The sequence below is a fragment of the Vicia villosa genome, linkage group LG5 (assembly GCF_029867415.1).
Source record: "Vicia villosa cultivar HV-30 ecotype Madison, WI linkage group LG5, Vvil1.0, whole genome shotgun sequence".
Classification (NCBI taxonomy): Eukaryota; Viridiplantae; Streptophyta; class Magnoliopsida; order Fabales; family Fabaceae; genus Vicia; species Vicia villosa.
In genome coordinates, this window is record NC_081184.1 from 118935251 (window position 1) to 118963054 (window position 27804).

The window sequence follows — 27804 nt, forward strand, 5'->3', positions numbered from 1 at the left end:
AAAACCCATATGATTATCAACCCAATCTTAGGTTACAACCCACCTAAATTGGACGTTATCAACCAAGTCTAGATGACACCCAAATAATGAATGATTATGCGAACGTTGTTTGTGTGTATGCATATATGAGAGGTTGAAGATGATGAGAAATCTTAGTTTGTGTTTATCGTTTCGTCGAATTGAAAGAGATTTATGTATGATGCATTTATCGTGGTGCAAGTTGGAGACAAAAGGGAAACCCAAAAATGTGAAAAAGAATGCAAACTTTATGAAAAACTACAACATGTGTCGACACATGTAAGTCTTGTGTCGACCTATGTAATGCTATGAGTCAACTTGTAACAGGTTATATGTCAATACACTCAAACAAAAGCTACAGACTTTAAAATTGCACCATATGTGTTGACCTAAAAATTGTATGTGTCGACACATAGAAGTAATTTCTTCAGTATGTGTCGACCTGAAATGTTGCATGTGTCGACTCATGCAAACAAAAGCTACATGCTTTAATACATCAGTACATGAGTCGACCTGTACCCTGTATGTGTCGACCTATACACTTGCATGTGTCAACACATAGTTACAAAAGCTAAAGGTTTTAATACAACAGTACATGTGTCGACCTGTACCATGTATGTGTTGACATGTACACTTGCTTTTTGAATGAAAATGACTTTTTCAAGCATGAAACCTGTTTTTGATGCTATGTAATCCATTTTTGATGCATGATATATTCTTCAAACATGTTTTGGATGCATTCTAAGATCCCTAATGCATAGGCACACATAATGACTTGTAGACATTGTTCAATGTACATAGATGCTAATAATTTCCTAAGTTTTGACATCATGCAAAATATCTAATGGACAAGTGCACTCACAAGTTTATTTATTGGTTTCTATTATGTAATGCATGCAATGTTTTGGTTTATGCAATGTTAAAATACTAGTTTATGTTATAATGTACCGAAAATAATGGTTTACGCTGCAATGTACTTACAATACTGACTTATGTTTTATGTAATGTACTGTAGTGTTAAAAAAACTAGCTATTATGCTTTATGAAAATACAAGTCCTAAAAATACAGGTTTTGAAACATGTTCTGAAAATACTGCAATATTAAAACGTGCCTAAAGCATTGATTCTGAAATGTGCCTAAAGCATTGATTTTTAAAATTCTTAAAACATCCCTAAACAATGAACAATGAACTTAACATAATACAATTGGCAATATATCCATTTAAGTTCTCCATTTCAATTCTGGTTGAACAATAAACTATGAACTCATAAAACAGAACTCAGTTTCATTGATAGGAAACACAATACAAGCACTATAATTTGAACCATGACACAATGAATTCTAGAAAACTCCATTACACTAATGTTAAATTACATTAATTTACTTTAACACATGTATTGCAATTAATGCAATCACAAATAACAATACCAACACCAATGTTAAACCTAAAGAATAATCCATAAATTCATTCCTCATCTTCAACAATTCTTCGATTTTTCTTTTGTCGCTCAATACCTCCACAAGCTTGTCATTCCCATCTTTCAACGACCCAATCACCTCTTTTTGACGGTTGCTCATTTCTTCATCAAACCATTAAAAGCAATTACAATATTTTTTTCCTCTTGACCTTAAAATGACCACAATCATAAAACCTTATTCAAGGATTCTCATTAGTCCATGATGTCATCAATGGATATTCAGTGTATCACCAACATCTATTTCCTTTTCTTCTTAAACTTGATTGGTTTGACGAAGAAAAAGAGACCATCGAATCATTCATTTGAGCTAAGAGGAAAATAAGATAAAGAATAGGAGAATAGAAAGAAAAAGATTATGGTCGTGTGAAAAAAAGATGAAGTTCAACCGCTGTGTAAGAGAAGGGAGGGGATTACTAATTGTTTGCAGGAGATGAAATTTCAAGGTTCCTCTTTTAAAGAAGAATGAGGAATGCAAACTCTCTGAATGTAAAATAAAATACGATATTCTCAATTGTTAATTTCATTTCTTTAATATGTTTGTGTAAAATAAATAATATTTTTGGAAATAAAATAGAATGAGATGGAAATAAAAATGGACACCATATATCTGCCATGTCATCACTAATAGCGCCACATCATTAAAAATTACTCCCAATTTGGAGGGGGGATTAAAATCCAAAGTAAAACTTAAAAAGGTACTAAAATTGTGATTTTTAAAATGAGGGGACCAAAACTAAAAAAAAAGAAGATAAAATAGGGGAATCAAAGTTGCATTGGTAAAAGGCCCATTGGTAAAGAAAATGTAGTAAGCATGAAGAACTTATATATATATATATATATATATATATATATATATATATATATATATATATATATATATATATATATATATATATATATATATATATATATATATATATATATATATATATATATATATATATATAAATTCTCACAAAAACATTCACCTTGTGTTCTAGGCCGTCCATAAAATTTCAGGTGAAAGGCCCATTGGTAAAGAAAATGTAATAAGTATGAAAAATATGTAGACTTTTATTACTCCTAACACATGTAATTTTGTCTTCTAGAACAATGATGACCGTTTAGATAAATCAGACGATTGGTTGTGATTTATGTTCTCGCTATTTAAGAGGAAATGTGTGTCACTTCTAATGTATTAATATATATATATAACCTTGCAGGTTAACCCTCTCTCAACGGCATTGTAAGCTCGAGTCCATCGTAGCAGGCACTACTTCATCATCCATCGAACAATTATGGTTCCAACATAGAACAATAGAATCGTCTATGGGAACCAAAATTTTATCTCTGTATATATCCATGTTTAGATCTCTACAGATATAGATATCCATATCTCATCTCTTAGAAGTATACATCTTCATTTGTGTATCTTTTTCCTCGAATCTCAACTTCTTTTCAAACAGATACTTATCTAGATTCATTAACCGTGGTGGCATCCAAAGCCACTCACTTTGTTGTTCAATGGCAAGTCATTTTCGTCGTTGCCAAATTTGATAAAAATATGCATCTTATTCCTCAAGCAAAAAACAATCCAACATCTTCATTTAATCCTTTGCAGTAAGATCATGTTCATTCGATAGTCGGTCAAGGAGTATTCCAAACTCTTTCGTTCTTCGTATCCACTTAACAACTTCATCAAGGAGAACCTTTGCATATACCTCTGTTACTACTTGTGTTTCCTATACAGGAAAGGCTCCCCGACCTTTAGTTGTTACATGATAACCTCAGGGTGCTAGGAGCCACTGCTTTGCTAAATAGTGTTTACAATTTGGTGCAACAACAAATTTCATAATCCATGGCTGGAAGATTTCTTAGGATTGAAAAGAGCTTACATCACGTTCATCCAGAGAATAAAATTGTGCAAGGGCCTACCTCCCAAAGAAACCAAGTTGTCGTTCTTGAGTCGGCCTCCATCAGAGCAATAAAACTGCGATGAGAGATCCTGAGGTTGTTGAGTCACCATTGTCACCAAAGACACATGAATCCTCATTGTGATCATGAAAGGGGAAATAATAGCCACACTCCTCCAAAGGTCTGTTATGTTAGACATATGACTCCACACACAATAGAGGGGTGAATTGTGGAAATTTTAAAAATGATAGTTTTAAAACTTATTGTTTATATTTTTTGAGTTTAAAATAGATTTTCGTAAAATGTTTGAATATAGCAACGGAAAAATAAATATACGAAAAATAAATAGATAAGGGTAAAGAGATGACACCATAAATTATAGAGGTTCAGTTTTAAATGAGATGGCCTAATCCTCTCCTCAAGACTTGATCCTGCGAGTATCTAGTAACACTTATGAGCTTTTAGTAGGTTAAAGTCCCTAACCCCCTTATAAAGGAATGAAATTTCAAGTTAACTTCCAACCAAATAACGAACATAGGACAAAAGCAAATAGTCTTCCTTCCGAACAGAAACACAGCTTCGTGAGGTTAGTATTTGAACTAAACTGAGATTTTACACAGGTTTATCTCAAACCAAAGTTGGAGTTTGAACTGACTATCATTTGAAACAAAGTGATGGATTTAAACGGGCTAACCACAAATCGAACTGAGGTTTTACAATGGGTGACCGCTAACCACGTTGAGACTTTACACTAGGCTACTCTCAAACCAAAGTGAGCTTTTACACAACCTGAACTCACGAACCAAGTAGAGCTTTTACACGGGTTGAGCTCACAAACAAAATCGTTGACTTAACACTAAATACCCAAACAAATCTTTTAACGGGTTTAGCTTTAAACCCAAACAAACACCCCCTTAAGAGAAATTATTCAACCAAGAGAAAAATACCTCTTAATAAATTTACAATATCACCCTTTTCTAGAACAAAAACCTCACTTAAACATAATGACTTTCTCAGAGTGGAATGGATAAATTAAAGCAATAGAAAGTATGAATATTTAAGAGAGAGAGAGAGAGAGAGAGAGAGAGAGAGAGAGAGAGAGAGAGAGAGAGAGAGAGAGAGAGAGAGAGAGAGAGAGAGAGAGATGAGGAGTGATATAGAAAACTCACATTTATGGATGTGAAAAAGTGGAGAGAGAGAGATATCTATTTATATGCTAGAGGTTGACACAACAAAGGAAAAGATCCATAGGCCAAATTAATGGTCCAATCAATTGGGATCTCGTGTCAATCGATTAGATGCCCCAAATAATTGTTCACAATGACTCATTTTGGAAATATTGGATAGAAAGTTGTTGCCTTTCATTAAGTTATTGTCACAAACAATTACGGGCATCATTTGCACTTACTTAATCAATTGGGTGTATGTTCGAATCGATTGGATATTTCAAAAACTTGTCCAAATCATTCTAAAAGTACTAGGTTCATCTGGCTAGACTCCATAATATTTTTTAGGTTTTTTTGATAAATAAAGGCTTAAAATGTTGCAACAAAACTCACGAGAAATAATGATGGTGGAAAGTAGAAAGAAGTTATTTTGCATGTTGCTGATGGAAAAAAAGGGGGTAAAATGTTGCTATAGAGACCTTTATATATGTCTCATTCACTAAGGAATGTACGATCCACTATGCGCTATCAATAGTTAAGATTGTATCAAAGACTATTCAGAGTATTCAAGTAATCTAAGAGAAAAGGAAGCATCCATACTAGTCAACGTACATACATACATCAATAGTTCTTAGCGAAACATTATTTATTACAAGAAAAGCATTGAATGCACTTATTCCCAATGACAATAATGTCATATCGAAGGCTTTCGCTTCCTTAGACCAAGCAGCTGAGCTAGAGCTTATATGGCAAACCCTCGTCTTGCAAACCATAGACAAGGGATTATGGGGTGTTGTGACATAAAAAATACCCAAGCGTATCGCACACTCCAAATACAACAAAATCGCCGCCGAGCTTTGAGGTCTTTTGTATTTTTCAGTTTGTTTATGGTTTTACTTTTAAGGGTAATTTGGTTTTATGTGACATTTCTTTCTGCATTAGAAGCATGTTTGCACAAAAGACAATTTTTCTTCATTTTTATATTGGACATTATGAGGTTGCTTATCGCGTCTTATGAACTTTTGAACTCGCGGCCTAAAAAATGTACGTCTTCATTGTTTTTCTTTGGCTTCTTCGACTTCGAGTGCAAGAATTTTATTTTTCTTGTCACCTGATTCATGTTCAAAAATTTTTTTTTTTGCTTAATGTCATGTTCCTACAATTTGTCAAACAAAATAGTCAAATCCATATAAGACAAGTCTTTAGATTTAAGAATCACAATGACTTTAGATTGCCATTGGGCATATGAGAACTTTGCTAATTAAATCCTCAATTTGAAATTTTTTTACTAGAATTCTTAACAATGTGAATTAACCGTTTTTCTACATTCTAATTATCTTCTCCATATTTCATTCCAAACAACTCACACAATCTTCGTGAATAACTTGAAGGGTGTCACACATTTTTTATGCACTTAAAATAATAAGAAAAAAAAAACCTTCAATATCAAATGCGGTAATGATAATAGATTACAAAGTAACTAAATTTAATATTAAAATTAAACTTTAAACATTTTAAATTGATCAAACTTTCGACAAAATCTATTTACACATCAACTTTTTAAACTAGTAGTGAATAATTTTCCTAGTTTATTTCACCTTGCCGTTTGAGGCCGGCTTGATTAATTTTCATCTTTGAAGTAAAACTTATTATTGCCGGCAGAAAATCAAAATAGAATATTATACCATTGCTATGTACTTACTCTACAATTGTCATCATTATTGTACCTTCCATTCTAGATGATTTCAATGCTACTATGATGGTTAATTGAAAAGATAGTAACTAGAAACATAGTGTGGGGGCAGAATCTTCAAACATTTCAACCCAAAGCAATTGACCACACCGCAAATCTTGTCCCTTAAATTAAACTCCATATGGATAATTCAAAAACAAAAAATAAAATTATCATAATTAATATCTCATAAGAAAAGTCCAAATGTATACATACATATTACTATTATACTATAGTATATACTATGCATGTATACCCTTTATTCAGAGTCAAAGCAATTATTTACAGCTAATTTGACATGTATTATCTAATTTAATATTAATGAATCTTGATGTTGACTCACAAGAAAAACTTTTTGTTTTTTTTCCCTTCATTCCATTCTCATATACTCTTCCAAAAGCATGCTTTCAAAACCGGGCATGTCAAAAAAAAAAAATTATTCTCTAAATATTTTTTTTTAATATATATATATATATATATATATATATATATATATATATATATATATATATATATATATATATATATATATATATATATATATATATATATATTGTGTAAAATAGTTTTATACTGTCAATCAATTACGATCATGTATCCAGCCACATTACACTTTTATTTTAAAATATTTTTAATGATATGACAGACTGTTAGTTTTTTATTTGATGACAGTGTAAAATCATTTTACACTATCAGTGCATATCTATTAATATATATATATATATATATATATATATATATATATATATATATATATATATATATATATATATATTAAAAATAAAAATTAAATAGAGAGGTAAAGCAATAGTAGCTAGCTAGGTACTGTAATACACATGACACTTACCTGTTATCTTAAGTCTCTTCTCTTCATTATATATAGAGACAGTGTCTTGTGAGAGAAACAATATATCTATATCTAATCTATAACATAAGATGGGTTTGAGTTCAATTATTGTTGTTGTTTTTGTGATTGTTTGTATGAGCAAAGAAGGTTTAGGTGTGAGAGAACAAGAAGAGGATAGAGTTTATGAATTACCAGGACAACCTTTGGTGAATTTCAAACAATATTCAGGTTATATAACAGTGAATGAAAGTCATGGAAGAGCACTGTTTTATTGGTTCTTTGAAGCTGTTGATCAACCTCAACAAAAACCTCTTCTTCTTTGGCTTAATGGAGGTAATTTTTATTTCACTAATTTCTTTCTATATATTGAATTTACATACCAAATAATTATGTTTTTTATTTATTAAATTTTAGTAAACTATTTCATAGAAATATGAAAATTTTATGAAACTGTGATTTTTTTTATATAGTACTATAGGCATTCTCATCTATAATTGATGTATTAATTTATGAATGATTGTGATAATGTTGGTGTATGTGCATATAATATATCACTATCGATTTGACAACAACTGCCACTATATGTTTTATGAGAAAAGATATTCTTACACTATTTTTTACACTACACCGTATATTTCTACTCAAAACATACTAACTTCATTTTTTTAATAATATATATTATCTTGGTTTTTGTGCCATACTATTTTGATTTGTTTTTAGTTAGGGTGTAAGGTACGGTGTAAGCTAAACTGGTGTCAACATAGCAAACCTGATGTTTTATTAATACTTTTTTAAAAATCGTTTGAAGAAAAAACGAACCTACTAAAAACAAATCTGAAGGAAATATATGGCCAGCAAAAGATAGATTATAGATCCTTCACCTATAGCCAAAATAAGCCTAATCTCATTTCTAACATTAATATATTAATTAAAAATGAGATTAAGGATGACAGTAGCACTTGTATCCTATGAAACACACATACGTCCCCAAGTCCCCAACACAGCCTTGAAACTGTCAGGGTAATATTGGTAATTTCTTTTTAAAAATATTGAAATTAAAGATAATTATAAATATTGGGGTAAAAATCTGACACCGATACAGACACACACTTTTCAAAAGTGTCCGTGTTGTATAATTTGTATCAGATATATGAGATCTTAAAGAATTTCTTTCAATTTAACTGATAATTCGAACAAAAATTTTGGACATGTACACATGGTTATTAAATTTTTTTGAGGGACATTTTTTTTCACCTACTGTGATATTTTTGCGCTGAAAAATCAATCTCTACAATTGCATATAAAAAATATTCAATTTCTAAAAAAAATGTCAGAGTAGGGTTATACAAATAAATAAATAAATAAATATTATATCATATGAAAATAGCATCATATTAGTTATGTACATCACCTACTAAATTTCCCATTTCCCATGCAAAACAAAGTGATGCTAAAATGTACAATGTTACAAAAACTTATGATATGGCACGATTTTTGAAAACTTATCAATATTGAAACTACCAGCACAAAATTGACAACTCACAAATTCCTAATATGGCTTGGAGGTTTAAAATTTGGGTTCATTGGAAACATTGTAATTTGTAACGATTTTTCATCGTGTCATTACCAATAGTTTTTGGCACTATTTCATATTTGTTAATTATGAGTTGTTAATTTCTTGCGTAATTTTAAAATGAAGTTATATATATATTTTTTTATGTTTAATAATAGTAATAGGTTACGTAATCCTTTTTGAAATTGTTTAATTAATATGGACAAAAGAAAGTGAGCAAGCGTGCAGGTGTTAGAAATTTGACCAAAAATATTCTTATGAGTGGCTTCAATTTGCATCAGAAATAGCCATCATGAAATTCAATAGGACTAATAAATATTGCTTTGAACCTAAGTCATATAATTATAAACCATTTCTTTTAGCTTCTGATAGCAACATTAGGGCCACAAAACTTTATATCATCAATGACGCAACCACAAAAAAAGACACTTTGAAAGAAAATGTTCATAAATTAAAGACCTTTATCAAAATTGTATTTATTTAATGTATTCAAATTGACTAAGTATGTTATATACATAAAAGTTATTTTATCAAATAAATTCATCTTTAGTCAAGAACTCTAACCTAGCTCTAATTAAATTATCTTTTAGCTTAACGGAAGGTCTTGAGTTTGAATTCAATCCTAATTAATTTTTTTAAAATTTTTTTTATTATTTATTATGATCAGATTCGACTCTGTAATTGTCTGCAGACTGCAGATGATACCTGATTTTAAAAAAAACATATATTTTCTTTTTATATTCTTACACAATCTATAATATGGTGTAATTTTTTTTAAAATTCTAGCTCCTGAAATTAGTTGTTACCCCAATGATTATTATTTTCAAAAATCATGATGATACTAGCTAGCTTTTATTGGGAAATTCTCTCCCTTTGTAAACTTTCAGTCACTTTCAAAATTAGGTAGTTTAGTTTTTGGTTTGTGTTTAATTAAATTGGACTTTCTAGTTATAGTCTGAACTTTGAACAAAAGTTAGAGAGACAAAATTACAATCAAATTGTTGTTTAGACTTTTTAGTCATCAAATTTAATCATGTTCACTAAATTGCCGGACATTCTTAATATGATTAATTAAAAATACTCTTAAAAATCTTTCTTTAATTCATGTTACTTCCTTCGTATTAAAATATTAAAATAAATGTCAGTCTAAAAATTATTTGTTTCAAAATAAATAGTAACTTAAGAGTTTGCAGTATAGTTTTAGTTTTTTTTTTTTAATTTCTTTCACATTTGAATGATAATTAAAATATACTAATCATCAATAAAAATAATTAAAATGGATATTTTTGCATTCATTTATCATATTTTTGTAATATGACTGTGTGACTTATTTTGAAACATGGGGAGTAATAGTTTAGCTTTAGATAAGTCAAAGCAATCCAAAAGTAGCAAATTTTCAGCAAAATGATATCATTCATGTTCCAACTAATTATTATCCTTAACCACTTATATAGAAAAATGTCTACCATCTTGCCAACAGATAAAATTTTCATTTCAGTATATTTGATTTTTTTTTTAATCTTTGATTTATAAGGATCCATAATTTATTTAAGCTAAAAATACTAAGAAGAGTTTGAACTATAAATCAACATTTTACACTCATATATTACACTCTTATATTTCAACTAACACATATTAATTAAGTTACAAGCATACTGTTAAATATAATACTATTCTGGTTATAATAATCAATTTAAATATAGATTAATATAATTGATGTAGAAATTAAAATGTATAAAATTTTCAGGCCCTGGTTGTTCTTCAATTGGTTATGGAGAAGCAGAGGAGCTTGGACCCTTTTCTCCCCAAAATAGCACCCAACCTAAACTCAAATTAAACCCTTATTCTTGGAATAAAGGTACTTAAATTTCAAATTCATATTCATAATATATCAATAATATATTTATTTAATTTTAGAAACCTACTAAAGTAAACACTAATAATCTCATACCATTATGATTTTGTTTTTACAGCTGCAAATCTTTTGTTTCTTGAATCTCCTGTTGGAGTTGGATTTTCCTACACCAACACCACCACCGATATTAGTCAACTTGGTGACACCATTACTGGTAATAATAATTAATCTGAAGATTAATTTTAATACATTTTTTATTAGTACTGTGATTTATTAATGAATAATTAATTTTCATTGACCAGCTAAGGATTCACACACTTTCCTCATCAATTGGTTTAAAAGATTTCCTCAATTCAAATCACATGATTTTTACATTGCTGGTGAAAGCTATGCAGGTATATATATTTAACTCCTAACTTAATCATTAAGTAAACACAATTTTCTTATTAGTTCTTAACTATAAAGTTATAATTATAATTTGAGTTTTATTGAAATTTCAGGACATTATGTTCCACAACTTGCTGAACGCATTTTGGATAATAATAATCAGAACTCTTCCTATGAAGATTACATTAACTTCAAAGGAATCATGGTATAATCAAATTCATCATCATCATCAATAATAATAAATAAATATAGAGCATTGTTAATTTGATATAATGAATTTTTTTATACAGATTGGGAATGCATTATTGGATGATGAAACAGATCAAAAGGGTATGATAGAATATGCATGGGATCATGCCGTTATATCAGATGGTTTATACGAAAACATCACAACCATATGCAATTTCAGCTATCCGATTCAAAATCAAACCGATGCATGCAATAACGAACTTAACAAATATTTTGACGTGTATAAAATTGTCGATATGTATAGTTTGTATGCTCCAAGATGTTTCAGCAATACCAGTAACACAAGAAGATCCTCTGACGGGTGGAATAAAATGCGAGCCGGATATGATCCATGTGCATCAGATTATACTGAAATTTATCTAAATAGGCCAGAAGTTCAACAGGCACTGCATGCAAATGTGACTAAGATTTCATATCCATGGACTCACTGCAGGTATAGGATCAAATCAACCTTAATATGTGATACTCGTATTAATACGAAAATTTGAAATTGATGATATCTTCTTCTTTGTTGTTAGTAACAATATATCATTTTGGAACGATTCACCGGTGTCCATGCTTCCTGTCCTCAAGAAGCTTATTGCTGGCGGTCTTCGCGTATGGATTTACAGGTAATTGAATTAGTACATTTTCTTAGACTATTATTGATTCTAAAACTTTATTTCGTGATTTATACAGTGGAGACACTGATGGAAGAATTCCCGTAACTGCAACAAGATATACATTGAGAAAATTGGGACTTCCTGTAGTTCAAGATTGGACTCCTTGGTATACTAGTAGACAGGTAAACCTAGTCTCTTGCATTACATCGATTTGTTTATCGACGGTTGATATTATTATTATTAATAATATGATTATTCATTTTATGAAGTTAACATTATTATTTTTTATGTGTGGAATTAAAGGTGGGAGGATGGAGCATTGTTTATGATGGGATAACATTTGTGACCATAAGAGGAGCTGGTCATCAAGTTCCTACTTTTGCTCCCAAGCAAGCTCTTCAGCTAGTTCGACATTTTTTAGTCAATAAGAATTTACCACAGCATCCTATTTAATAATGACTATGTCATTTTGATGTTATATAGTTTGTTACAGATTAAGATGATTGGAAAGCTGTTTGATTTTTTTGGGTTAAAATTAACCCAATTGATGTTTTTTATTATTCACTCAAACTCGATCTGATTCAAGTGTGAATGGATTGTGTTATTTGAATCACTCACTGATTACTATATACATATAAAGCTTGAGTTTGAATCAAAGTATGAAGACATATCTAGAAGTCTTAATTTCTATCATTTATGCCTCATGAATGTATCACTGTCTGATTATTTCATCAAAACTCCTACTTCTCCTTTTCAACACATGATTCATAGACATTGATCCCTTTAGATATCTAAGAACTTTTTTATAGCCAGGGTTACAATTGTTATTAGATAAGTCATTCCTATATGAATGCTTTGCAATGCATAGTAGATTTCAACTCTGAATAAAAAGATAGGGTTGTATTAATCCGTCAACTCTCATCGTAAAATTTAGTCGAATTTCTATAAAATATATATGTAATACTGAGAATGTTAAATTGTTATCTAGAAATAATAAATTGTATAGTTCAAACAAATTGTCAAATGAGCAAAGGCTGATTCACCTTCGCTGGATACAATGAAAAATAAGTAAAAGTTCCTTATTTTTGTGAACAAGTCTAGATAAAAAAACAGGTTTACAAGAATAGAATTTGTTTTAAAGCATTGAATATAAACACTCAAACGGAAGTTTACAAAAATAGTGGGTACAATGACAAGTAACTAAGTGAGCAGTGGGTGAAAAGATAAAAGAACTACAAAATTCAGGTTTAAAGTTTTGACATATTGGCAAAATTATATCGAGAAACATGGTGCGTATATACTGCAGGGTTAGAAGAACACTTTAAAGTAAAGTTTAAAGAGGATTTAGAAGATTTAATATAGAAAATAACCTAGGTATAGAGATTTTTTTAGGAAGGGACCTAAACGGCCATGCATGAAGAGGTTTTGAGAGATTTTGTGTAGGGTATGGCCTTGTGAAAGTAAAAGCAATAGGAAATCCATCCTAAATTCTCGTCTAAAGTAGACAATTTGGTTCTTAACTATGCCATTTTACTCAGGAAAAAATATATTGCTAAGAACACAATTTTTAGCTCATTCCATGCATTTATGGATTTTGATGGAAGAGACTGCAGCCATACCAGGCTCTATCCCTTACAGAAAATGGGAAAAGTCTAAATCGAATAGCGATTGGGTTTACTCCATTACATTTTAGAATATTGTAAAATTCAACAAAAACAGATAGATGCAAATTTGGATCCTCTGTCGGCACACCAAAAAATTGGTTATGCTACACCATGGACAACAACGAGGGCTTTAATTCGAATTCGTTAGCCTCAATGGCAGGACAGACAATACTCAAATGTGTTTCTTCATTTGATGGAACAACATATTCTTTCAATGGACCATTAGCGTTTTCAGCCATCACTATAGGTATTTGTTGTTGTAATCAGAGTCTTTTTGTGGAAATAACTCACGATTTCGTTTATCGGTTCAACGAGGTTCCCTAAACTACATGTTCTTTCTCATACAACCGAAAACAATAGAACAAAAAAATATCTTAGTCTAGATGGCGAAGCAACAAAATAACAATATAAAAAATTATGGTCCTTGAAAACGACACCAAAAACTTGACACACCGCAAGTGCATGACTATATCGAAGTAATAAAATAAGAGTATCATTCTTCAGAGACCAATTTTTTGAGTACCAAGTTTTGTCAGATCTTTGTTTATTTAAGATGATCGACGATTTGGTTTTGAAATTTAATTTTTTATTAAAAAAATAGAAATCTTAAAAGCAAAACTTAGAGACAGAAATTTGTGTCTCTAACAGATTTGATCGTACCTGATCAGACGGATCGTCAAGGTCTGCACAGAACTGGATCTTTGAGAAGTGGAGGGGGTGTACCTGCAAGATACTCCGATGCTAAAGTAAGAAGACGAGCAATCAAAGTGCAAGTACGAGCTAAAGGTTAGAAGAGAATGAATACCTGACCCTCTAGTGAAAGAGGGTATTTATAGCCCCCAGCGCTGGGCCATGATCTCGCTACTGGGCTGGATTCCCAGGCCGACTTAGGAGACTGCCAGGTTTCCTAGGCGGAAATATCGAAGATGCGTGAGTGCTCTCCGTCCTGGTCAACCGCTCCGAGGTTCAAGGGAGACGCGGTCTTTTAGGGACCACGTGGACTCCGTATTATTTGGTGGGTTGGATGTGAAGGAACCCTACGAGGAGGAGGGTCCTCGGCGGAGCAGGTGCTCGTGGGGAGCACGCTTGACCTACTTGGGTCTAGGTGAGGAGGTAAGTCCTCGTCGGGTGGGGTGCTCGCGGGGAACACTCATGCCGGGCACCAAATAGCTTGCTCCAGTGTCGTCGGGTCCTTGAGGAGACGAGCACTGTTTGTCCTTTATGGGTTCAGGGATGCTTTGGGCCTCCAAGGTTAAGTGGGCCGAAAGTAGATTGGGCCGAATCTTGTCCCAGTCCAGAACAAGATTCTTATAAGTTTCATTATTACGGGTAAACTGTAATTCTTGCCGGTCCTAAATAAGAAACCCACTTCAGAAGGAAATTATGGCCGTATCACCTTATTATAGGTTGATCGTAATTTCCTCTGTATATATCGAGTTCAATGCTTACTTTTTTCCGATCATTAATAATTAGTTTCATGTGCTTAAGGTGTTTGAAACATAGACAAAACAGAGAAATTTGGTAGCAAACCGCATAAAACAAGAAGAAAAAGTTAAGAAACAATAAAAATCATTTAATTAAAAAAGATAAAAAATATTGTTGATCTCATATTCACAACTCACCTCCTCCTAGACTTAATTTATTTTTTTTCTTTTCGTTATTTAGTTAGGTTTATAACCAAAAGAAATTGTCTTAACATAAATATAAAAAAATCCAAAATATTAAAATTTTCTATCAGTGTAGTCTAAAGACAAAAATAGGCCTCAACAAAAGCATTTTAAGTGTCAAATTAATTTTCAAAAGAGAGGGTAAAGACGAAACTTCAGATATAAATAAATAAAAATATATTATTTATTTTTGACGAGGTTAATTAATATTCAGGGTGAGATCTGGTGTGGGTACATCAGAACCAGCAGCATTTTGAGTTAGAGTGAGATCGAGTATCATCGGAAGAGATGGGAGGAGGACACGGCCACGGCGGAACAACCTACAAAGGCGTCACTATTCATCAACCTAAGCGCTGGCACACCGTCACCGGCAAAGGCTTGTGCGCTGTCATGTGGTATCTTCGTATTCTCTTCCGATTCCGTACCCTAATTTCTCAATTTCGTTGTTTGATTTCTCAATATTCATCTTTTTAATTGAAATTAATTGCTTCTGCTAGGTTTTGGGTGATGTACAGGGCAAAGCAAGATGCTCCTGTAGTACTGGTAACACTCAACAATTTTCACTCGCATTTTATTGCAATTTATTGCGTACAACGTTGTTTCAGTTTTTTGATTGATTTGTTGGCTTTTTACCTTAGGGCTGGAGACATCCCTGGGATGGTCATGATGATCACGGAAGTGGCCATTAATTTTCGTAAGTAACTTTGGTGGTTACATGGTTTACTTTACAATGCAATTTTCTTAGGCTAGTCATTTTTTTTTTTTTAAATGTTAGTGTGGTTAGTGTATTATGCTGAAAGTAGGGATTGACTCGGTAGTGATTCGTTATAATACTCACACATTAGAGATTCGTATGAATTGGATTGAATTTAGTATCGAATCAAGATATGACTCTCATGTCTCCTTAAGATACTTATAGCCACGATTTATATACCAAATGCATCTAGGACTAGGAGGTTTGGCAGATGGAGCTGGAGCCGATGACATTTCAAAATTTGGGTCATTTTATATGACGATGATCCCTCGGCCCTTTTTCTGCTATAATCTGATTTAATGTGTAGGCAGTACTTTTAAATTATGATTTGTTGGCTTGCCTCCTGGGATTATGTTATGTAATTGATTATTTAGTACTTATTGTGCTTCCAATAACTTATACTCACTCAGTTTTAGAATGATCGTCGTTTAAGGTTTTTGCACACAGATATAAGAATGTTATAATATGGTTATAAAATATTATACTTTTACTAAATTATCCTTATAAATGTGTTGGAAGTAGTGTAGAGTAATAATTAAAGTACACAATTAGAAAAATAGCAATTATTTCTGCATTGAAAAATGAGAATGATATTTATTTTGAAATAAATTTTATTTGCTAAAACGACAGTCATTTTGAAATGGAGGGAATACTATTTTTTATTAACGATTTAACACCAACTCATTATACTAAACTTCTACGAAAATGCGGTTATGTATTTGATAAGAAATAAGATTGTTCACTGTCATCAATTTTCATATGGTGTGCCTTTTGATGAAGCAAGCACAATCAAGTTTATCCCTCTTCTTCATTTCAACATTTACAAAAGAGTGGTTGTTAATTCTTTCCTATTTAGTAAAGAACGTGTACTGTGTATGAGATGATTTGTACATAGAAGAATTTGCATATTGTTATTCTCAACAAAAGAAAAAGATCTTGCATACTGGTGATAACATATGGATTGATTTCTTTTGGCAGGCTCCGGCTACAAAAACAGGAACATCAGAACTTGAAGAATATGTGTTTCTGAATGTGCGTTAATCAAATGGTTATTTTGTTTCATTCAATAAATTGGCTATAAGTGATTTTTTACATGATTCCATGAACATGGCTATGTTTGAGCACCTTACTTGTTAACTTGGATGACGGTTTATGGTAGTAGCTGTTGTTTAGACTATTTATCCATGTTTTGTGTGAGAAGTTTATGTTAATATACTGAATTTGTTTCAACTATGACAAGGTTGTGTATGTGAGTTATAACAACACAATACTAGAGTACATCTTGTGTAGAATTGTCAGAGTGAGCCAATCCTGTTCAATAAGGTGGTTGGTCAGAAAATGAGCTAATCTAACGACTCATTTTTCTAGTGAAAACATTAGAAATATTGAAAAACTATAGAATTATACTAAAAGGGGCTAAGAGTTGTTTGCAGAGTTGTTTTCAATTATCAACTGGGGAAAGAGGTTGTTTCCTCTGATTCAAAGAGGTTCCTTTTGATTAATCTTAATAGCATCTTTCCTCTGGTCAAATGAAGATTTTAAACTCCACTAATTTGAATTAAAAAAAAGTTTTTTTTATAAGCTATTTGCAACTAATTTGATAAAAAAAAGGTTTTTTTTTATAAACAATTTGCACCTAACAAGATTCAAACATGGAACTCAAACATGGAACTTTAAGAGAAGCTTATTCTTAAGACTTAAGCCCTCACCACTAATTTGATAAAACAACTAATTTGATAAAAAAAAAAGGTAATTAATAGTTTTGGTTTTTACAATATTATTAGAGTTTAAAGAAAGTGCACTGTCGGTGGAAATCAGTTTTACACATACAACCAATTAAAATGCTTTAATTTGCCATGTAATTACAGTTTTTTAAAATTAAAAATAGGCTTTATTCTGATGCATGTTTCTCATTGGTTGACAGTATAAAAATACTTTACACTGTCAGTGTATTTCCTTTTTTCCCATATTATTATAACATTTAAATGAAAATTACATAAAAAAATTAAAGTGTCTTTTTAATTAGTTATTTTGATTCTCAAGTGTAGTTCTTGTGGGTCAATTTAGTCTATGTAATTATAAACGGACACTTAAAAGATACATTTGCAATTTAAATATATCGAGAGTCTAGAATAATGTCTCATTCATAGAGACCAAAATAACTAATTATAAATAAAATGTCGAAGAGAATAATTTTGAATATTCATTAGTGATCATAATTTTTGAATTGTTGAATCTAGATAATACTAATAAAAAAATCTTATATTTTTTTAATATATGCCTTAATTTTACTTTTAAAAGATTATATTAAAATTGTTGTCCAGTCTAATTCAATTTTACAAAATTGATTAGAAAATAAGAGGTGTTACATGTAAGGTAAAGTATATTCTAGCTAATGCATAATTTGAGATTTTTTCAATAAACTAGTTTATTTTAAGCAGTGTTAAGAATAAAAAATACAAAAGAATTAACAAGAGCTACAATTATACTTATAGACAATGGAATTGGATTAGTCGATAAATGATTTCCATTGTATGAGAAGTTTTTTAAGCTGATCTTAATCTACCACACACTCAAACTTTTCCACGATCCAGAATTTTTGATGGAGAATTTAACTTAACGATCAAAGACAAGTCAACGAAATAACACATAAAGCATTCCCATGATTATTTTGTGAAATAGAGACTATAAAATTGGTTATAATGCCAAATATAAGGCTGATGACCATGACACTCAGACTCTTAATTTAAAACTACCCACGTTCAGCAGAAAGGTATCATTGACAATGCAGACTACTCGAGTTTAAAGGTAACAAGATTCAATGCAAAAATCTGCCATTTAAGTTCAGAGGCATCAAGACTTTAATCAATATTCTGTCATTCAAGATCAGGAACTGAATGCAACTAAGGCATATCGCCAAGATTTATTTAATAAGAAGACACTTTATAGTCACCTAAATTAGGCATAACCAAGACCAGGCTTTAATGGACAGAAAACTTCATTAATGGAACCAACAATTATGCAGGTAACGGAAGAGCAGAAGACTTTGTATGCAACTCATCAACATAAGGATATAAAACAACATTTGGAAAAGGAAAAACTTAACCAGGAAACAAATAGATATCAGACATGTCAAACACTAGACATACCCTTAATTCAAAATATCTTTTTTGAGACAGGAAGAATGTATGCAATTCCTTTTTGGTTATATCATATCAAGTCCTTTTGTCCTTTTCAACGTGTATTTCCTTATATCGATTAATACAATGCAGTTAAAATTATTATCGTTGCCTCTTACATTATTGTCAATAACAAAAAATTGTTGCCTCTTACAACTCTTCCAATACAAAGCATGCCAAGAAGCTATTAAATAAACATTTCAAAAAATAATAAAATAAAAAGAGAAAACTAATGTAGGAATAGAACTGTCAAGTGTTGATTGAGTACCCTATAATGTTACATGCAGCAAGAACCACCTTTTTAGGCTTTTATTGAAAAGGAACTGGAGCACCTTGGTTCTTGTTCACTATAACCATTGCCTTATAGCGATTACCCATACCGATTGGGGCATTATCTTCATCTCTTTCCCAAAACGGAGCTTCACCGTCACCTACAAGACGCCAGTATCCTGTTCTCAAAGATTCAGCCTGCTCTTCTGTGCAGTTTTGAAGGAGGGATTCAACACGGAAGTTTATTCCAAGGGCGCCAAGAAATTGAGATTGAGTCATTGGTCCATGAACAGACACTTCTTCTGCATACATATTTCCATAAGATGGAAACAAATCATTAGTTTTTGAGTATGTATGTATACTTCTGATATCTAATTCTAATCATAAAAATGTGTTGCAACTATCAGCATGTGGAAAAGCACCTGAGGCTTCCTCTGCAGAATGTCTAATAGAATCAAAATCAACATATGCACTGAGATCAGCAGATCCGGGGTCATCAAGAAGATTGACAAACTTGTGTTTCCGTATTGCCTGCTTAATTCAAAGAGATATAAGATACCTAACTTGGGATACAGAGCAAGGTAAAAACTAGAAAGCGATATGATTAAGAATAAAAAGGGAAAGATGCTAGACCTGGAGACTATCTGAGACTACTCCATCCAAGCCATAGTCAATGATTAAAGCTCCGCCACCATCAGAACTTATCCTTTCAACGATGGTCTGAGTCAAATCCATAGCTTTGGGGCAAATTTCAATTTGATTGAGCTTTGCAATCTCCTCAGTTGCAGCCCACTTGACTCTCTTCAACAGATACAAAGTTGCAGGTGTAGGATGTGGAGATAGAACAAAACGTAACCTATCAGATATATGTAAGTATCAGTGCACTAATTCCAGCAGAAATACAGTCTCAAGTAGAATAAACTGTAATACTTACGATGAATCGTCTGCCACATCAACCATTTTCTCACACCAGCCACGAGTTGCTTTCTGAATACCAAAAAAACAAATAAATTATGTTTCGTAGATGTATGATGCCAATTACAATTTAAAAAAGGTTGGAATGTGGAGAGAAGTGAGATTTCAATTTTATTTCCTTTCAATTAAATGGCAATTATTCTGAAGGATATCAAGGAACATAAAGATTGTTGGCCAGGCCCAAGCTCTTTAAATAAGTTATTGGAATCATTTGAATATGAGAAGCAACAATTCATGCAAGAAGCATTGAACATCTCTTACATTATATTCATCCTCTTAACAATAAAACAAAGAAAGAGCAGAACCTCCTAGGTGGATTGACGCAAATGTAGACAGAAGGTAAAGCTACATATCAATAACCAGCAAAAATGAAAAGACAGGAGAGGATGAAAGCATGCTAAAAGAAAAACAATTGAGGCACCATGGACAATAGCAAAAGCAAAAATCACCTGAAATTGATGGACAGGCAGTGCATCAAAAAACTCGTGTGCAATGATAATTGTCGGCGCTGGAGCACAAGAAATCGAGTAACTTGGTGAGAGAAGGGAAATATTCAAATATAGTACAATAAGATATTTTATGTTACTGCGTGACAGAAAACAAACTTATATAGTTTATATAACAAGTCAAACTTTGTATTTTATGTTGAAAAGCCTATTTTCACTGGAAAAACAACACATACATCCTGAAGGAACCTGCTCGAGTGTAGCATGCCATGACACAGGAGTGCCAACCAACGTGCTTACAGTTCTTTTATCTGTATCCTCATCTGCATTCTCTTCATCAACACATTTCAAATTCTTGTGCTGAAGACTTTTTAGAGCAGGACTACACTCCACCAGGTGTACGTGTAAGGACTCGGTGAAGTTCTTAAATTTCGAAGCACCCTATAACAAATTAAAATACTTTGTTTAACCATAATAATAACAAGCCAGCATTTAAATGTTCAATAAGAATAATCTAAACAAAAAGGTCAAAACATTGAAATTGAAATTCAAGTACTGAATCATATCAATGCTGTGGTTTCAATTTCATTATTCATACTCGAAGAAGATCAGCCATAAGAGTTCCTCGTCCCGGTCCCAGCTCAACTAGATTTACTCTTTCGGGTCGACCCATTTGCTCCCACAGACACATCACCCATACACCAACCATCTAAATTCACACAAAACAACAAATTAGATTCCTTCAGTGATTGCAAACACAGTTCACAGATTAATGAAAGTGACAATTCATTGGAGAATAATTGAGGAAGCAAGCTAACCTCACCAAACATCTGGCTGACTTCAGGGGATGTGATAAAATCACCTTCAGCTCCAAAAACATCTCGATTGATATAGTATCCAGCTTTAGGATTTGTCAAAACTTCTGACATATACTCACCTAATGAGATAGGACCTCCACGAAACTGAGAAAAAAAATCAAATTTTTGTGACCCAAGTAGGAAAAGGGGATAAAAAAACCAATTTTTCTGATGTTGAAAATAAAATTAGGGTGTATTTAAGTGAGGGGAACCTTGATAATTCCTTTGAGGTGCTTGAGGAGTTCAGAATCGGAAGTGGGTTGGTGAGAATGTTCTGGAAAAAGGAAGAAAAATGAGAGATTGAAGAAGAAAGAAAGGGAAAAAAAAGAAAAATGGAGTGAGTAGAGTGTCAGTACCAGGTGGGTTGTGAAGGGAAGAACGATCGATGGAGATTGTAGAAGAAGAGTAATGGCATGGTGAGATTGATGAGTAGCCATTGGCGATAGAGCGATGAAATTTGCGAGATTGTTGAATAACTCTTCGAAGCATTTTTCTTCCCTCTTTTTTTTTTCTCTCTGTAGTAGTGATTGTAACTTGTAAGCACTTCTAACAATAATAACTTTATTTTCACCCTAATTCCATGAGATTTACTTTTTCTTTTTTTTTTGTTAACTAAGCTCTAATGATTAATAAATTACCTTAAATAACTAATGTGAGAGAATTTGAGTTTAAATATTGAAAGGAATTATAAAGACTTAAGCTCAATACAATTAGTCCTATGTGACTCTCCATAAGACAACAATACCTAAATAACTAACTATTATGATAATTGACTAAAGCTAACAGCATAACTGATTTAACTGAAAAACAAAACAGACAGTTATCAGTTATTATTATGTCATTACTTATGTAGATTAAAAAGATCAAGAAACTTATTGAAAATGAAAATTTCAAGAAACTTATCTCATACAAAAGCTTCTAAATAAGAATTGCTACCAACAAGAGTTTCAAAGAAAAAGAAGTTGCTGATAGTGGAGTTGTAAAGAAGAAAGAGTTTATCATAATCATGAAAGTGAAACACTGTTTGTGCAATAAAGTTACTAGAAAATTAGATGGTAATATCGATCAAGAAGTGAAGATGATTTTGTCAAATTGGAGACGCGTGAAGATACAACACCAGAGGAAAATCGCTCGACTCCAACTTGAGCTAATCGAAAACACAGCTGGTTTTAACGACAACATGGATGGTATGTATGATTTTTACAAGCTAATTGGGCGTTCAATGTATTATCCTACTTATACAAGGTTGCGATGTTTTGGTGGTTACGCTAAATTTATGGAAGAACGGTTTCTTTCTGGCAAGTGATTACAAACTAGAGTCCATTAAGATGAAGTGAGAGGACAAGGATTAATCAATATTTGCTCTCTATTTTGATTCATTATTTGTCTTTTCTGCAACTTATGAACCATCTTGATTGATCCTTTACAACATATCCTTTTTGTTACGGGTATGAATAACTATGTAATTTTGATTCATTCTTTGTCTTTTGTTAGGAAACAAATGTAGTTACTTATAGAAGTGAAATCTTGCTCTCTATTTTGATTCATTATTTATCATTTCTACTTTACCACTCTCAAAGTACTCTCTATTTTATTTGATATAGTTACTTAGAGAAGTGATATCTTTATCAAATAAATATGTGACAAGCATGCTACATAAATGCAAGTTAATTGGTATCTACAAAAACATTGATATGTAGTTTGAATTAAAATTGGACATTCTTTACTTTTCTGCTTATTTATTATTAAATGACTTTAGTGTATTTGAGATAGAAGAATGGTAAAATATGTAATCTAAGTGTGGTTGAGAGAGTGTGATTAGCTAATATAGAGATCAGCCATGTTGTGTGTCAACACTTAGTTACACCAAATGCTTACACATGCATCATGATATTTATACGGTGAACAAGTAACATTAAAGCGTAGGTGTACGAATTTTGCGTCAAAATAATATTTTTCTTTAAAGATATACACAGTCACCAAATAGCATACACTATTTTTGAAACAATACAAACAAGGAAACTACATGACTGACATTTACTTATGAGAGCTTCTTTCACACACTTCCCCCTCCACCAATTTTTTAAAAACCAACCTTTACAGATTTATCAATCCAGACAAGAAAAAACATGGTTTTGGTTTCCTTAAATCCATATGAATAAATCCAAAGGGAAAAACCGGTGTTATTCGCAGCATCTTAAAAATATCCAACTAGGTTTCAAATTAGTGGGACGCGGACAAAGTATTGCCATTGCCCCAGGCAAAAGAGAAATTTCATAGAACAGGACGGCAAAGACAACAAACAGCTTAATTAATCAATGAAAATATGAACTATATTATTTCAGGCGCAACGATTTGGCAAATTATCACTAGAAAAAAATGATCAAAATGATGTACATATTTTTCTGCATCCACCATATTTCATCATAGGTACAAAGAAAAATCAAACAAAAGAAGAAGAGATGTAGACACATCAGCCTGAAGAGAGACTGCAAGAGCAGAGTTTCTAAGTATGATCATTTAAGAGATATGAAGTTGACTCACAAGTTCAACCAAGTAGTAAATAACTAGCACCTTCTCTGAATCATAAATTCAGTTTACACAAACAAACAATCCTTAACGGAAGAGAGATGGAGAAAAGAAATTTTCTGACGAGGAAATGTGCTACTATGAAATAGATGTTTCTTAAACTAGCCTCTTTTTCAGTTCTAGGATATCTAATTCACACAGGTGTAGGTGTTTTGGCCCTGCACATGAAAAACATGTTTATCTGTGCTAAGCTGTGCAGCAGCAATCCAACATCATGATAATCCATCAAACAAATGTAACCAAACAAGCAATTCTATATCCAAATGATGCCTATTTAACTCTAAAAACTACAAAACCAGATCCCCTCTTCTTGAACATGTCTAAACTAGAATATCATGTATACTATGAACCCTCAAGTAGCAAATCTGTTTTCCAGCAGCCTAATGGCCAAATGCACTAAGATTCCTCATCGCATCCAACTACAGACAAATTTTTTTATTCGCATCATGTTACATCTCCAATTGAAACATTCAAAACATGTTATATTTCCATCACAGACATGCTCCTCTGCGATTGTTTATAATAGTATAGACATTAATCACATCTTCTCGTGAAAAAAGGTTCACAATGATACTTGTGGTCTATCAAAGTCTAGTCTGCCTCCCTTGACATAACTTAATATAATCTATTGATGCCTTTGAAGCATAAAAGAATCAATATAAGTTAAGCCTGCATGGTCTCTTCTTTTCATAACATGATACATGATACATGTGCAACAAGAATGATCCATTTCATAAAACAAAAGATGAAACTTCATTTCTTTCACTTCACTTCGAAGATTTTACATTCAAGTAATTACTTAGTATATATGACCTAAAAGTCATATTCCATTCCATATCAGTAACTTCACATGACAATCAGTGGCTTTTATGTATGCATAATACATGCATAAGAAGGACTTCAAGGAGTCATTGACAAATGCATAAAGAAAAAAGGACAGCTATTATATTGAAGCACTTGTTACTACTGTACTGAAAACTGATGGTTTGCTTTTGTTGCTTTTCAAGGGGATATGTATTTTTATGTATATTTCCAATATTCAGAGAACTTGTTTTATATGAGAAAACAATTCTTAACATCTTTCTAACACTATACTCATTTCATAATTCCCCATGAACTTCAAATAGAACAATTACTAATCAGACCATACAGACAGTGAAGCACTAGAACTAGAGGGTGAGTTTGTGTTCATCTTTGTCTCAAATCCCTGTGACCAAACTTATGCACTTCTATGCAATCCAAATCAATACAACACCAGCGAAATTCTGAGCTAGCATTGAAAATCTAGAAGACTGGTACCATAGTAAAAGACCAGCTGAACATGGTAATTTAACCCATAGACTCATTGTTACTTCTTAGAGAGGCTCCAAAAATGTCTAATTCAGTTCAACTTTCAAAAGTCATAAGCCAATAAAAAACAGATACTTCCCCAAATACAAACTAGGGCATACAATTCTTTGAAAATACTTCTTCCTGATTTTAAAAATAAACGCAAGGAACTTTCTACTGCGAAAACAAACAAAGTCTTGATACTCAGTTAGCGTAAATAACTTTAAAAGGCAAGGCATCAATTAATTCAACAAAAAATATATATACCTATCACAATATATCCAATGTTTGTTTTTAAAAAATACAAAGTGAGACAAACCAGTGATCCACAACAAGTATACCTCTAAACACTGAAAAACTTGAGCTAACAGTCCCTTAAAACAAAGTTTCAAGAAAATTATATCATTAAATCTGTATAAAAACAACGGTACAGCCTCATGCGCGTAAAATCTCAAAGCTGTTCGAGGCATAAGGGGCTGCCAATTTATGCTATTGGACAGAAGCAGCAACTTAAAACTCAATAAACAAATAGCAATCTGTACCAAATAGAACTAACAACGAACGATTCCATAACCTTCAGATACAAACCTAGCCATGTCTCCTCAGCTACCATAATGATGACTCCTCGCAGCAATAGTAGCAACCTGAGCCTGCAACTGAGCAGCTCTAACTTTAGCAGCCGTAGCCCGGTGAAAGAACTGCTCCCTCGACAACACCCTCACACTCCTCAAGTACTGATCAAACGGCACAGCTCCCACCTGAACACCCTTATCCAACGCATAAAGAGTATCTTCAATAGCCAAATCAGCAGCAGTACAATCAAGCATCTGTTTAGAAAGCACATCCACACACTCAAAAGCATCCTCCACATTCTCCAAACTCTCCAACTTCTTCCCTTGATTATCCCTCAACCAACCCTCTAAAACATCAGTATTCATCAAAACCATCTGAAGTTGCTGCTCCAAACCCTCCATCTCCTCTCGCATTTCCCTCACACCTTTATCCAGAACCTCCTCCCGCTGCTTCAAAACCCCTTGCAAACCAAACAAACCCTCCATTTCAGCTTCCCTAGTCTTCCTCAGAGATGTAACATCATTATGTACCATCTCCACAAGCTTGTTAATAGCATTCCTCCTAAAAACCTCAGTAGGATCCTCCGTATGAGTAGGACGCGAAGGCGAATAAGGCGAAGGAGGGTAATTATTCCTAGCAGGATGGGGATACCCAGATGAAGAAGCATTTGCAAAATTAGAACTTTGATTGATATTCGGATTAGGATGATGATTTTGATGAGGGTTATGATTAGGGTTATTATTAGGGTTATGATTGGGATTGGGATTGGGATTAGGGTTGTTGTTACTAGTTCTACGTTGGGAATAAAGAGGAGGGTCACGACCAAATACAAGACTCAAAGAGAGAACAAGATCAACCAAATTGGAGCTAGGGTAGATCCAATTATGCAAATACGGAACAGAAACAAGGCCAGAAGGGTTAACATGAGGGTGAGGGCGTTTGATGATCATGTCTCTGGTAGGGTTAACATAGACACAAGGAGGGTGACGAGGGTACGATTCCATGAGCCAGATAACAACAGGGATGTTGTAGGTAACAGATTGGTACGTCATGGGTATGGTTCCATCGGCTTGGAGGAGGTTAACGGTGCGGCCATCGTTGTGAGTGAAGGTAGCGGTTTTGGGTTCAAGGGAAGGGAAGGTTGTGAGGAGAGAGATCAAGTGTTGACGGATGAGCCATTTGGTGTCTTCGGAGTAGGGGACGGCGGATGGGCCACGCTGGGAGAGGACGGAGCTGAGGAATTGTTGGGTTTCTTGGGGGTTCGGCGGTTGTGTCGCCGGTGGAACCATGGTTGGTGATTGGAGAATTGGAAAGAGAAAGTTGAGAAATTGAGAATTGGAAGAAGAAAATGGTTTGAGGAAGGTGAAGTGAAGGAAAAGGTAGCTTAGAGAGGTGGGTATGGGTTACGCGTGATTCAGTCGACGGTGCTTCCACGGAAATAGATTTCATGCGGTAATTGCATCATTTGCTTTTTAATCTTGAATCTTCCATTTTGAACAAAATAAATAAATTACCAAAAAGATGAAAAACTACTATGATAGGTGCCCATAAATAATTAAAGATTTTTTTTAATTATACTTTAAAATATTATTAATGTATAATTGTATTTGACGCTAGGTTTAAATAAGTTTTTAGTCCCTACAAATATATCATTATTCGTTTTTAGTTCTTGGAAACATATCATTCAAGGTTTGGTCCTT

At 32.6% G+C, this 27804-nt stretch overlaps 4 protein-coding genes across 4 annotated transcripts; 2 read left to right on the forward strand and 2 right to left on the reverse strand.

Moving 5' to 3' along the window:
* Positions 1–7101: 7101 nt before the first annotated feature.
* LOC131602216 (serine carboxypeptidase-like 34) lies at positions 7102–12608 on the forward strand. The gene is made up of 9 exons (XM_058874264.1): positions 7102–7468; positions 10456–10566; positions 10682–10777; positions 10866–10958; positions 11064–11155; positions 11241–11632; positions 11718–11810; positions 11878–11983; positions 12105–12608. Exons 1-9 carry the CDS (start codon positions 7225–7227, stop codon positions 12252–12254), a joined length of 1377 nt encoding a protein of 458 aa, XP_058730247.1. The 5' UTR covers positions 7102–7224; the 3' UTR covers positions 12255–12608.
* Positions 12609–15349: 2741 nt separating this feature from the next.
* On the forward strand, positions 15350–17178 carry LOC131607132 (NADH dehydrogenase [ubiquinone] 1 beta subcomplex subunit 2-like). The gene is made up of 4 exons (XM_058879165.1): positions 15350–15527; positions 15630–15675; positions 15771–15826; positions 16865–17178. The coding sequence occupies exons 1-3, from the start codon at positions 15421–15423 to the stop codon at positions 15819–15821; spliced, it is 204 nt and encodes a 67-aa protein (XP_058735148.1). The 5' UTR covers positions 15350–15420; the 3' UTR covers positions 15822–15826; positions 16865–17178.
* A 1902-nt stretch (positions 17179–19080) lies between these two features.
* LOC131607135 (uncharacterized) lies at positions 19081–22239 on the reverse strand. Its single transcript, XM_058879166.1, has 10 exons — positions 21970–22239; positions 21826–21887; positions 21575–21718; positions 21355–21465; positions 20993–21197; positions 20760–20818; positions 20270–20322; positions 19969–20191; positions 19758–19866; positions 19081–19637 (listed from the first exon to the last, which is right to left on the reverse strand). The coding sequence occupies exons 1-10, from the start codon at positions 22100–22102 to the stop codon at positions 19375–19377; spliced, it is 1362 nt and encodes a 453-aa protein (XP_058735149.1). The 5' UTR covers positions 22103–22239; the 3' UTR covers positions 19081–19374.
* A 3534-nt stretch (positions 22240–25773) lies between these two features.
* On the reverse strand, positions 25774–27551 carry LOC131602218 (protein ELC-like). The gene has a single exon (XM_058874265.1). The coding sequence runs from the start codon at positions 27391–27393 to the stop codon at positions 26134–26136; it is 1260 nt and encodes a 419-aa protein (XP_058730248.1). The 5' UTR covers positions 27394–27551; the 3' UTR covers positions 25774–26133.
* Positions 27552–27804: the final 253 nt, after the last annotated feature.

What these genes read in the sequence shown, in the direction of transcription:
- LOC131602216 (XM_058874264.1), top strand. Translation starts at nt 7,225, where the DNA reads ATGGGTTTGAGTTCAATTATTGTTGTTGTTTTTGTGATTGTTTGTATG. An exon ending in TTAACTTCAAAGGAATCATG is followed by an intron (nt 11,156 to 11,240) that starts GTATAATCAAAT and finishes TTTTTTATACAG; the next exon opens with ATTGGGAATGCATTATTGGA. An exon ending in CTTGGTATACTAGTAGACAG is followed by an intron (nt 11,984 to 12,104) that starts GTAAACCTAGTC and finishes GTGGAATTAAAG; the next exon opens with GTGGGAGGATGGAGCATTGT.
- LOC131607132 (XM_058879165.1), top strand. Translation starts at nt 15,421, where the DNA reads ATGGGAGGAGGACACGGCCACGGCGGAACAACCTACAAAGGCGTCACT. An exon ending in GGCTTGTGCGCTGTCATGTG is followed by an intron (nt 15,528 to 15,629) that starts GTATCTTCGTAT and finishes TGCTTCTGCTAG; the next exon opens with GTTTTGGGTGATGTACAGGG. An exon ending in AAGATGCTCCTGTAGTACTG is followed by an intron (nt 15,676 to 15,770) that starts GTAACACTCAAC and finishes TTTTTACCTTAG; the next exon opens with GGCTGGAGACATCCCTGGGA.
- LOC131607135 (XM_058879166.1), bottom strand. Translation starts at nt 22,102, where the DNA reads ATGCTTCGAAGAGTTATTCAACAATCTCGCAAATTTCATCGCTCTATC. An exon ending in TGCCTGTCCATCAATTTCAG is followed by an intron (nt 20,323 to 20,759) that starts GTGATTTTTGCT and finishes TTTGGTATTCAG; the next exon opens with AAAGCAACTCGTGGCTGGTG. An exon ending in GATGTGGCAGACGATTCATC is followed by an intron (nt 20,192 to 20,269) that starts GTAAGTATTACA and finishes TATATCTGATAG; the next exon opens with GTTACGTTTTGTTCTATCTC.
- LOC131602218 (XM_058874265.1), bottom strand. Translation starts at nt 27,393, where the DNA reads ATGGTTCCACCGGCGACACAACCGCCGAACCCCCAAGAAACCCAACAA.